Consider the following 11,854-nt stretch of genomic DNA (forward strand, 5'->3'; position numbering starts at 1 on the left):
GGGGGGGGACCTGGGCCACCGGGGTGGCGGCTTCCGCGGGTGCGCTCGCACGGGGGGCAGCCACCGCACGACCCCCACCGGGACAGGGCGCAGGTGGGGTGCCGTGGGGCAGGCAGGGCGCTAAGGGATGGCACTATGGGGCAGCGCTTTGGGACAGGCAGGGTGCCAAGGGGTGGTGCTGTGGGGCAGTGCTATGGGGCAGGCAGGGTGCTATGGGGCCAGCGGGGCACTATGGGGTGATGGTGGTGCCACAGGCAGTGCTGTGGGCCAGCAGGGCCCTGTGGGGCAGCCAGGGGGCCAAGGGCAACGCTGTAGGGCTGATGGCAGCGCTGTGGGGCTGATGGCAGTGCTGTGGGGCAGGCAGGGGGCCATAGGCAGTGCCGTGGGGCAAGCAGGGGACCGTGGGCAGCGCTGTGGGGCCAGGAGGCCCCTGTAGGGCAGGCAGGATGCTGTGGGGCAGCACTATGGGGCCGGCAGAGCCTTGTGGGGCTATGGTGGCGCTGTGGGGTGATGGCAGCGCTGCTGGGTGATGGCGGTGCTGTGGGCAGTGGTGTGGGGCAGGCAGGGGCCGTGGGGCAGGCAGAGTGCCATGGGCAGTGGTGTGGGGCAGGCAGGGGCCGAGGAGCAGGCAGGGTGCCATGGGCAGCGCTGTGGGGCTGGCGGGGGCCATGGGGCAGGCAGGGTGCCATGCGCAGCGCTGTGGGGCAGGCGGGGGCCGTGGGGCAGGCAGGCTGCCATGGGCAGCACTGTGGGGCAGGCGGGGGCCGTGGGGCAGGCAGGGTGCCATGGGCAGCGCTGTGGGGCAGGCAGGGGCCGAGGAGCAGGCAGGGTGCCATGGGCAGCGCTGTGGGGCAGGCGGGGGCCGTGGGGCAGGCAGGGTGCCATGGGCAGCACTGTGGGGCAGGCGGGGGCCGTGGGGCAGGCAGGGTGCCATGGGCAGCGCTGTGGGGCAGGCGGGGGCCGTGGGGCAGGCAGGGTGCCATGGGCAGCGCTGTGGGGCTGGCAGGGGCCGTGGGGTCATGGCGGCGCTGGGGGGGGGGTGTAGAGGGGGTGCTCGGTGCCGGCAGGGGCCGGTGCCGGAAGGGGGCGCTGAGGGGCGGCGCGCGGCCTCATGCGCCACATCCTCCCGTCTCCCTACTCCACCGCGGCGGCCGCGCGGCCGGAAGTGCGTCAGGCACGCGGGCGGAAGTGCCGGCGGGGGCGCGTGCGCGGGCCGCCGTTGCCATGGAGGAGCTGAGCGAGGCGCTGGCGGCCCGCGTCGCCGTCTCGGCGGTGCCCAACAGTCCCGCGGCGCCGCACCCCCGCTTCGCCGCCTACAAGGCCCGCGGCCGCGGCGCGGGACAGGCCGAGCGCCGCCAGCGCCTTCTCCGCCTCCAGCGAGCGTAAGGGCCTGCGGGGCCGCGGCTGCGGGCGCTGTGCCGGGGCCGGGCGGCGGGAGGGGGCGGCCCGCACGCCCTGGGGCTCGCGGCGGCTCCCGCTGTGCTGTGTAGCGGCGGAGGCGCCGCGCTGTGCCCGTTGCCTGGGGTGTAACTGCCCTCTGGCGAGCGAGCTGCGCCTCGTTCCTGAGCGCGGGGGGCGGGTGCGTGACGCCCGCCGACCGCAGAGGGAAAGCGGGGCTGTCTTCTCCGCAGGAAGCGACTGGACTACGTGAACCATGCCAGGAGACTGGCAGAGGATGACTGGGCAGGGGTCGAGAGTGAGGAGGAGGAGGGAGAGAAAGATGCGAATGAGGAGGAGATGGATGTGGATGTTCCTAGGAAGCTGCCCAAGCGCTATGCCAATCAGGTGAGGAGCTGTCTGCAGCACGGTGGCAGGGGTGGGGATGGGCTTGTAGGGCTGGGCAAGGTGAAGAACATGGCACGGTTAAGGCTGGGGGGCTGCAGTGGATATATTCCTGTGAGGTGCCCTCTAGGTGATGGCTGTGTTGGGCTGAGAGCAGTGCGTCCTACTCGGGTGCTCAGTGTAGAGCCATGCCTCACCTCTCTTGCCTCAGAGGCATGCTGCCTCCAAAGGGAGGACAGGCTGAGATGGACTGGCTGGGTGCTTTGAGAGATTTCAGCTCAGCTAGAGACACTTACATCCCACTGTGCAATACTTGATTAAAGATTCCATCTTCCCCTCATGTGGGACAGCTGGGAAGGAAGGGAAACCTCAGCTGATGGATATTCTTGGCCTTGGCACTATATTGGTTCTAAAAGACATAGAGCCTCCGAGGTGTTCATAGGAAATGTTAGGGATCTGAAGAGGCTGACTTGTCTAGTCCCTTTACTTCTGATGCTTCGGGATCCCTAAGGTCTGCCACACATTTAAAATAATAAAATAAAAAAATCAAGTGCTGAAGTGAGGCTGGAACAGGGACCAGGCTACTGGGATGCACAGGTGAGGATTGTGGGTCCCACGTTGTACTCTGAATTTCAGCTGGAAAGCAAGAGGAAGACTTGGGTGAAGTCTGCTAAGCAGGCTGGTTAGAAGGAGCCATGCATTGCAGGTGCTGAGCAATACAGGTTGCCTCTGTAGCATCCAGTATACCTGTGGAGACCAAGTCAAAACCTTCTTGCTTTGTTCCTGAGCTGTAAGTTTTCTATGGCTTCAGCAGAGCTGTTACTAATTGCTTTTTTTTTCTTGTGCATGTGTTTCTCAGCTGATGCTGTCTGAGTGGCTGGTGGATGTCCCCTTGGATCTGGAGCAGGAGTGGGTTGTAGTGGTGTGTCCCGTAGGGAAAAGGGCACTAGTTGTGGCATCCAAGGTAAGCAACAGCAGTGGTGAAGTCTCACCAACCAGTAAAGGAGCTGAATGGGTCTGTCATATCATCACTGTGCCAACAAACCAAGGGCTGGCCTGCGTGTCCTGCCTGCCTCGTGCTGTGGGAGCTGTGTGGGGCCAAAACTCTCCTTGAACTGAAAGAATTTGGGCACTGGGAGATGTGGTAGTAACAGAGCCGTATCTAACAGTTAGCACTGCTCCTCTGACCGGCTGCTTGGAGCTGGTTGTAATGGAGACCTGTGTTTCGGAGCCTTGGGAGCAGAACTGTGGCATGAGAGCGGGGAGACTGGCCTTGACTTTTCTCTCTGTTGTTTCCTTGCAGGGCTCAACAGCGGCTTATACCAAGAGTGGATTCTGTGTCAACAGGTTTCCATCCCTGCTGCCGGGGGGGAACCGGCACAATTCACAAAATGAGAAAGGTAACAGTCGAAGGAGGCATTTGAAATAGAGGGAGGAGAGCAGCCTGCTTCTCTGAGTAGTGTGCCTGCCTGCCTGTATGACAGGCTCAGTGCTGTTCCTGCAGCTCCCCCAGGCCCAGCAGAGCTGTGCCCTTTTCTGGTGCCAGGGTTGTTAGCTTCAGGCCTATTTATGAATCTGTGGGGATAACCTGACATGGACAATCTCAGATGCCTTTATGCTACACAAGAACGACTTTTATCAGCTGCCTGGCTGACTGATGCTCTTAAACCTCAACATCTCCCTCCTTCTTAAGTACCAGAGCTGTGTACAGTATCTTTCCAGTGATCCCTTGGTGCTGGTGTTTCTTGGGTTAAAGGGTGTAGCTTTTCTCGCTAAGAAAGAGAATGGCCTTTCTTAATATCCCATGCAGTTGCGTTGCTTGTCCTCAGGAGGGATTATCGATGGATACGTGGCTTGTTCTGAAATGTGCCTTTGATTGAAGCTCTTGACTTTGTTGGCCTCCGAAAGCTAAGCTTTTTGTGGCCATAATTCCTGTTCAGCCCAAGGAAGTCTCTCTGCATGTCTCAGGCTTCCATCAGTGCTAGGGTTTACTGCAGGAGAGATTTGATCTAGCAGTGCCTGTTGGGTTTGGTAGTATGTGGAGCACGTCTGGATCTCCCTGTGTCTGTGTGTGCAGCTTACAGCATCTTGGACTGCATCTACAACGAGGCAAAGCAGACGTACTATATCCTCGATGTGATGTGCTGGAGGGGACACCCTGTTTACGACTGCCAGGTACTGAACCCCTCCCATGTGCCCTGGCCTCTGTTTTGTCACCGTTCTGTGAGCTGCTCTGCAGCCAGAGCTGGATGCAGCCCATTGTGCAGTCGGATGGTTCTTCAGTCTAAACACCAGCATCTTTACAGCCTGTGGGCCAGTGGTTACCGAAATAACTGGGCAAATCTTTGGGGGATACCAGGGGAGGTAGCAGAGTTTGGGGTGCTGGCTCTACAGAGGAGAGTTGAGTTCCTAAATCTCCTGGGCAAGTGTAGAGGAATGGAGAAACAAAGCTCCCCATGCCAGGCACTCAAAAAGTCTGAGAGCTACAGCAGCCCAGATGCGGATTGGTGGTGGATACTCGCTAAGTCTCTGTCTCCTCCCCCAGACTGACTTCAGATTCTTCTGGCTCCTTTCAAAGATCCAAGAGGAGGAAGGGCTGGGAGAGAAAAGCAGGATTAATCCAGTAAGTTCTTTTGTCCTGAGAGCAAAATGAGAATAGCGGGGTAAGCTTTCCTGTTCAGCTGGCTTCAGCGTATTTGTTCACCAGGGGAAGCTTTTTTTCTGTCTTACAGATCAGGCCTAGAACTGTGCTTTTGATGAAATGGGACACCATGTTCAGGATGTAAATAGAAGCATAGAATATTGTAAATGAGATGTGGTGGAGTTTCTTGTTTTGTTTTTTCCAGCCAAAGTGCTGAGGGAGATCAGACTGCAGGGTATCAGCTAACTTCCATGCCATTTTTAGCTTCCCCTTGAAAAGCAATGGAAAACCAGTGTGGTTTCTGCAGGGACAGCCTTGGTGGGCAGCCTGACTACAATGGGAATTATGCTTTGATAGTCTCATGGGCTCCCAAAGCAGGGCTAAAGGATCATAAAGCTTTAGCCTTCTTTCCTGCTTAAACTAGTCATTGCATTTATAAGGATGGATGTCAGATTGCCGCCTGAAGTCCCTGCTGAGCAGTGATAAGTCTTCCTGTGAAGACTTACGAGTGAGAGTCAGACCTAGCACCCACAGCAATATGGAAAGTGATTTTGGGGGGCAGGTGTCAAGAGAAGGATGTGGCAAGCTGGCTTACGGAGCGCAGTTTGCAGAGCAGGACCTGATCTCTGTGTGTCCGTGCTGTGTGCTCAGGCACAGCTAAGCAGAGCAGCTCCTGCGGGTTAAGCAGATGGGTCGTTAAGGGAATGAATGCTCCAGTGCCAGCAGCGAAGCTATCAGTAGTTGGAGAACATCCTGTTTTGACTCCCAAGACAAATGTCCAGAAGACGAGTACCTAATGAAGGGGGAGTCGTTTCAGCTTTCATTTCCTGGGTGGAAAGGTTTGCTCGGCTGAGCCAGCAACCGAGAGCAGACATCTGTCTGCTTTGCATCCTGCCCAGAGGTCATCACTTTCTATTTTGGTTAAACGAGTGTCTCGGGGTCAGCTCCCTTGAAAAGTCCTTCCTGCAGCCTCAGATACTTGGGAAAAGTATCAGAAGTGTGTGGGAGCTATAAGCTGAGTCCCTGCCATCTGCATCTCTTATAAAATGCCAAAAGGTACCAGAGAGGGGCTCATTTGTAACTAGGATGACTTAGACGCAAAATACTTGAAACAGATCATTCTAGGCATGTTAGATCTCATGCTCTCCGGGTGTTGGCAGTCTCCGGGTCTTTCTTTAAAGATCATCTGTTACTGGAATGAGATTTCTAAAATTGCTCTGTGGAGGTGGCAGGGGTGATCTCCAAAGGCTGTTCCTACCCCTGGCCTCTCTGATATTTAGGCTGACTTTTTTTTTTTTGTGGGTTTTCATGAAGTTCTTCTTGTTGCTTTAGTGGGATATGATTGGCACAGCTGAACAGCTAGGTCCTGTCATTTTGTCTCTAGACCCAGAGTTTGCTTAGGAGTTGCTCTGTTGAATTGCATCAAAGGTTTGTCTGTCCCAGTAAGTGGTGTCTGTGATTACTAGGGGATGCTATGGAAAGAGTAAGGATTTGGGGATACCTGTTCCTTCTGACTTAATGAGCCAGTGGTTGTACCTAGACCATGGCATTAATAGCTGCCAAGGGACCTGCCTTTCAAGAGCTGGTCTAACTTTCCTTTAAGCCTACTTGTGCTTTTGGACCCCTGATATCCTGTGGCAGGAAGGTCAGCAGTTTTACCATGTGTTTGCTCCCTGTTCGAGATCGCTGCCTAGTTACTTTGTCCACTGCCCATCCTGTCTCCTCATGCTAGATCTTGTACTGGGAGAAACACTTCCTTCTTAGCCACCTCCACACCAGTGCTTGATTCAGTGAATTGTCATGTTTTTGGTCATGGAATTGTCTCTTCTAACCCTCTCTTACTCTTTCAGTTCAAATTTGTGGGCCTGCAGAACTTCCCCTGCACCTCGGAGAGCCTGTGTAAGGTGCTGGCTGTGGACTACCCTTTTGAGGTGAGAACCTCAGCCGGGGGCCTGGAACTTGGGCTTGCAGACAGCCCCGCAGTGTGTCTGCCAATGCTTGGAGGGAGGCGCACCCAATTCAGTTGTGGCTTGTGCTCTCCCAAGGACTGCAGCAAGCCAGCAGAATTGTGGTGGTGTTTCTGTGTGTGAAGGATGGGCGCCTGTTATGCGTGTGGCTGATCTGTTACCCTGTCACCAGGTAGAGGCCATGTCCAGCAACGCTAGTTAAGCAAGCACTGAGCGCCATGACAGTGTTCCCTGTATTTGGACTGTCCTCATTGCTGTTTGCTGTTGCTCCCCTGAAAGAGGACAGCTTGGTGAGGACTGTGTTAATGTAGAGACACCTAGGCTGTCTCCAGAAGCAGCACAGCTTATGTTCACGTGGCGGTGTGATGGAAGGCTGTCCTTTTTAGGGCTGAAGCTGGCACCATGTGCTGCCCCAGGTGAACTTGCATGGATGCAGGGCATGAAGATCTCTCCAGTGTGCTCCATCATGTGGTGGGGTTTCTTGGGAGGTCTGCAAGGTAGACAAACTGGTACCTTTTTACGACCTCTGCCATAGACTATGTGCCTTTGGTTTAGTTACTTCATCTGTCTATGCGCAAGGTATGTAGTTGTCTTCCGTCTTGCAGGAAGAAAAGAGGATGGTGTGTTGAATTCATGCCAGTTTTTGAAGGGTTCAGGTTTTAGTGATGGACACATGGAACCTACTGGATCTGGGGGCAGGTGGCCATTGCAGAAATGGCTGGAATGGATTCAAACAGGTCGATCTGGCTGCTGCCATGGGATGTGGCACCGATGATAGTGCGAACTCTCCTTTTTGCTTCAGTGTGGAACCGGCAGCTTTCTGCCTTTGACTCGTGCTATTTCTGGCTCTTTATCAGAGATGATCATTCCTGCAGCAAGAGTGACTGAATGGGACAAGTCCGTTTGCTTCATCAGCTTTAGGAGCGAGTGCTCTTCCACAGTCCCTGCTGACTTGCAGAAGATGGGCTGGACAGGCAACTAGATGTGTCACCCAGTTCAGCTATGTGTGGTCGTAAGCAGCGAGTCAGAGGCTTTAATGTAAACAGCTTGGGCTGCTTTTGGTGGCTACCCTGGGTGACTTGGCACTGAAGTGGAAGAGGATGGAGGAAGCAGTGACATTCCAGCAGAATGGCAGTGACAAACATCTGGGAACCAGAAGCCTTTCCAGTTGCAGCAGTGCTTCCTGCAGAGTGCCCAGTTTCAGCCGTAAATCAGGAACAGCCTTTACAGAGGCTGCTTGTCCTGCTAAGCCAAAAGCCACCTTGATTTAAAGGTGTCTCTTGTGCCCTCATGGCCCAGGTTAGCGATTAACCTAAGTGCAGGTTTAAACCTAAGTGACAATAGTTTGGTGGTGAGGGCTGACTTTGCCTTCTGTTTGTCAAAGCAGAGAGAGTCATCAAGAGAAGTTAGAAAGTCTCAGCCCCTGGCTGATGCTGCCAGATCATGCTCCGACCACAGAACAGAGCATGCAGAGTTGTTGAGAAGGCATCCCAGGATTTTCATCTGACTTGCTCAGTGACAAATGCTCTGACTGTATCTGTAGAAACAGTCATTCCCAGCTTTCCTGAAGAAAGCTTTGTTCCTTCCTGAGGCATCTGCTCCCGTGAGAAAAGGCTGAGGAATATTATCCTACTGTGGTCAGAGCAGAAATGTTTCAGCTTGCTAAGGGAGACAGTTGCGAAATGCCTGAGGAGGAAGATGGAGTCACGCAAACTCTGCCTTGTAATGCAGCTGTGATTTGCCCCCAGGTTGTCCTCTGGTCCGTACGTCAAGGTGCGATCCCATCAAGGGAAATGCGGTGTCTTGTGGGGTCGCTGGCTCAGAGACAGCCAGTACGCTCACAGAGGCATGGTGCTGTGTTTCCAGGAACTAGAGTGAACCGTGGGTCTTGTTATACTGTGCCACAAGAGGGAGCCCAAGAAATCCTCATAAATAGCTTCCAGCACTGGGACAAAAAGCATGAGGCTTTGCAGGAGGCAAAATATAGCCTTGCTATAGATAATACAGCATAATAGAGATCTCTTTTTTTGCCAGGGCCCAGCAGCTTGTGATGATTCATGCTAAATAAATTTGTGAAACAAGGGGAGGTTTCTCTCTTCTTGTTCAGCATGGAGTGGCCTGTTGCTATTTAGCCTGTTAAGAAAATCTTGTGTGTGTGGTGGCAACAGATCTGGTCAGTGTTTTCAAATTTGGGTCTCCAGAGTTAATCTGTAACCTTAGAGTTAGGACCTGATCCCTCATCTGCTATATTTAGTGGCAAGTTTTTCCACTAAATTAAGTGGACTTTAGGTCAGTCAGCTGGCACTGAGTTTTAAGTGTTTTTGAAGTGGATCTTAAGAGCTACTGACCTCCTCATAGATCTGAGTAAAACAACCTTCAGGTGTTCATAAAGGCTCAGGGAGCCAAAGTTTCAGATAAGCTCCACTATCAAGGAATCGGCATATCTTTAAGCCTCTAAAATCTGAAAAGCATAGCCATGGAAAGTGAAAATCCTGCCAAGCCAGTTTCTCATTGGGTTCGGTTGTACAGAGAGACAGTATCAGCCTTTACTGTGATGTGGCTAGTGCCAGCACAGTGACTCGGAGTAGGGACACAGCAAGCAACTTAAATGGACTGGAAGGAATATGGGAGCTGTAGTAACTTAAGGGAAGTCATGGGAAGGAAGGACGTGACCTAACTCTTCACCAGACTGAACTCCTTTGACTTCTCCAGCTTGCAGAAGGTACTTGGAGAGTCCAGAAGGCAGAAGCCTTTCCAGGCCCTGATGTTACTCAAAGACTCCTGTGGGCGCTGGGGAATCCCTCTTGCTCACAGAGCGTTGCGTATCAGCTGGAATGTGTTGGATGTGCAAGCCCCAGAGAGGGTGATGGTTTGGGAATGGGACAAAGCAGAATCTGGCTTTTTTCAAGCCCTCCCAGGGAGGCGGGGGGGAGCTTTGTACTTTAGATATCCAGAGGGTTACATGTTACACAAGCTCATGATGTTTACTGTTCTGGTTTCATGTTTTCCTAGGATAGGAATCCCCCTTTTGGGGGATTATTTTGCAAGCACTTAACAGTGACCCGGAGTTATGGACTGTGGTAGTGTAAGAAGCCCTACTCACTCTGCTCGGGTTTAGCATCCCTGTAGCAAAAATGGACATGTGCCTTCTCGTTGGTCCGCGTGGTTCACAGTCCAGCAGTGTAGCAGAAATCACCTTGATCCGCAGTTCAAGCTGATTCATTCATGCCTCAGCTTGCTGCGCATGTAGGTACTGTTCTGCTGTGTATATTCTGGGGACTGTAGGCTCCGGGGGGGCCTGGGAGCAACGCAGACCACTGCAGCCAAGTCTGCCAGAGCCCAAAGTGAGCTCTTTTCCTCATCTGTTCTGCCCACTCAGCCAGTCCTACAGGCAAATGGCCTTTAAGAGCCTGCGAGGCTGTGCTAGAAGGAACACCACCTTGAATGTTAGTCAGTCTCACAGCAGGATCTAACCTTGCAGAGTACACCCATGGGAAGCACAGGAAGAGAGCTGAGAATCCTTTAGTGTGGTGGGGAAACGGAAAACGTCAGCCAGCTGCAGTGCTGCAGAGTGTGGAAATAGTAGCACAAGAGTTGGGGCCTAAACCTTCAACGGCCTGAGTGCCCTTAACTGTCATTGATTGCTGGAGAAGTTCTCTCTTGGGAAACATTAAGAATTTATTTTGCATAAGCAAGCTGAAAGAGCTGTAGCACTGTTACGAATCAGGGCTCCTTGGCGTCACACACTCCAGCTAATTACTTTCCAAATGTATTATTTAAAATAATCTTAATCCAGTAAAATGGCCTTTTTGTGTGCTGCCTTATTCAGAAACCTGATGGCTTTTCTGAAGAATGGGATCATAGCAACCAGACAAAAAAATGCTGGTCCATACTGACATCAGTCTAAAAAAGTTTGCCTTCGATGCTTTAAAGCATAAAACCATCCAGCAGTCATCAGACTTACAGAATTTCCGCTGCTCTTTCAGGACAGGAACTGTGCAGGTTTCCACTTTCCCTTCCCCTATTTATTGCACTGCTTGAGAAAAACGATCCAGCTGGTAGATTTGGCCTGTAAATGGAGAGTGGTGCTGTCATCTGGCCTTCTCTCGTTCACCTGCAAAAGCCTCCGGCTCTGGCCCTTTATTCGTTCTCTCTCCTTTTCACAGGTCGACGGACTTCTCTTCTATCACAAGCAAACCCACTACACGCCCGGCAGCACCCCGCTGGTGGGCTGGCTCCGGCCCTATATGGTTCCCGACATCCTCGGGCTCGCTGCGCCCGCTACTTTGCTCACTGCCAAACCGGACTATGCTGGGCATCAGCTCCAGCAGATCATGGAACACAAGAAGAATAAAAAGCTGGCAGCAGGAAAGAGTCACCTGAGCACCAAGGAGGCCGCTAGGAACGGATGTTACGAGTTGGAACACTTGTCTACCCCTCGGCCAGCAAACTCTCCTGAGGGCCAGGACGAAGCAGGGAGCCAGATGGAGAATTAGGTTACTGTAACAGACTGGCTGGGTAAGGAGAGAGCGAGCGTTTACCTGGCTTCCCCAAGTCTCCCTGTTGCTTGTGCTCCCTGAGAAGGGGGGGGCAAGGGTAATTATTGGATGGCTTTGTTTAAAGGGCCTGAAAGTGGAATATTTTGCTCTTGAGGGGTTTTCTTGTTTTGTTTTTTTTGCCAGGGTGCTCACTTCGGTGAGGGGCTTCGACAGGATTGTCTGGTTCTTTGCTAAGGCGGTTTGTCTGTTGTGGGGGGGAATAATCTGTCCAAACTGCAGGGTTCCTGGTTTAGCTCCTGACCCTGTTTCTGTTAAAGGCTCTGGCAAAACTCCAGCCCAGGAACAGTGCTCAGGCCTCGTGGATGCAGATCCCACTTATAACCTGAGCACCAAATACAGACACTCCTCCTCAGGCCAGGAAGTTTGGGGCATTCCAGCCTTTGATCCAGCTGTTTACACTGAAGCCTTTTCAATGAAAGTTTTGTGGTCAGTCTGCTTCTAGTAAGAGACTTTTTTTTAATGACTGCTTTGCAACAGACTTCTGTACTCTGAAGGCTCTGCTTTCCACACCCACGTTACTGAGAAACTACATTTCCTTGCATCGGAACTGGCCCCTGCCTCCAAGCGCAGCTTTGTGCAGAAGCAACGCAGAACTGTTCTCTAGGCTTTTCTCAGGAGGGGAGGAAAGGAACGGTTTGTTTCTTGACATTAGCGTTGATGGTGCCAAATAAAAGGTTTCTCAGAAACCTAAGTTCTTAAGCATCTTCCTGCTACCTAAGGCTTGATCCCTGCTCTGCCTCACAAATACGGATTGAAAAAATGGTTGTAACTGAAACAGAGGAAATGTCTGTTCATGTTTGATTCTCATCAGTGCATCAAGGTGCTTCAGGCCTTACCTGCTGTGGGGTCTCTTAGCCCAGCCCAGGCTCACGCTGCAAGCATCTGTCTGCTGTTTCCCCATGTCG

The 11,854-nt window shown here is 52.9% G+C and overlaps 1 protein-coding gene across 1 annotated transcript; it reads left to right on the forward strand.

Moving 5' to 3' along the window:
- Window positions 1–1,161: 1,161 nt before the first annotated feature.
- On the forward strand, window positions 1,162–11,640 carry SNUPN (snurportin 1). The gene is made up of 8 exons (XM_064517587.1): window positions 1,162–1,382; window positions 1,632–1,785; window positions 2,642–2,746; window positions 3,086–3,182; window positions 3,860–3,957; window positions 4,328–4,405; window positions 6,274–6,354; window positions 10,557–11,640. Exons 1-8 carry the CDS (start codon window positions 1,225–1,227, stop codon window positions 10,884–10,886), a joined length of 1,101 nt encoding a protein of 366 aa, XP_064373657.1. The 5' UTR covers window positions 1,162–1,224; the 3' UTR covers window positions 10,887–11,640.
- Window positions 11,641–11,854: the final 214 nt, after the last annotated feature.

This window comes from Dromaius novaehollandiae, chromosome 10 (genome assembly GCF_036370855.1).
Source record: "Dromaius novaehollandiae isolate bDroNov1 chromosome 10, bDroNov1.hap1, whole genome shotgun sequence".
NCBI classification, from domain to species: Eukaryota; Metazoa; Chordata; class Aves; order Casuariiformes; family Dromaiidae; genus Dromaius; species Dromaius novaehollandiae.

Excerpts from the sequence above, each read along its gene's own strand:
- SNUPN (XM_064517587.1), top strand. The coding sequence starts at position 1,225 with ATGGAGGAGCTGAGCGAGGCGCTGGCGGCCCGCGTCGCCGTCTCGGCG. Across the intron at positions 4,406-6,273 it reads AGAAAAGCAGGATTAATCCA|TTCAAATTTGTGGGCCTGCA; the intron begins GTAAGTTCTTTT and ends TTACTCTTTCAG. Across the intron at positions 6,355-10,556 it reads CTGTGGACTACCCTTTTGAG|GTCGACGGACTTCTCTTCTA; the intron begins GTGAGAACCTCA and ends TCCTTTTCACAG.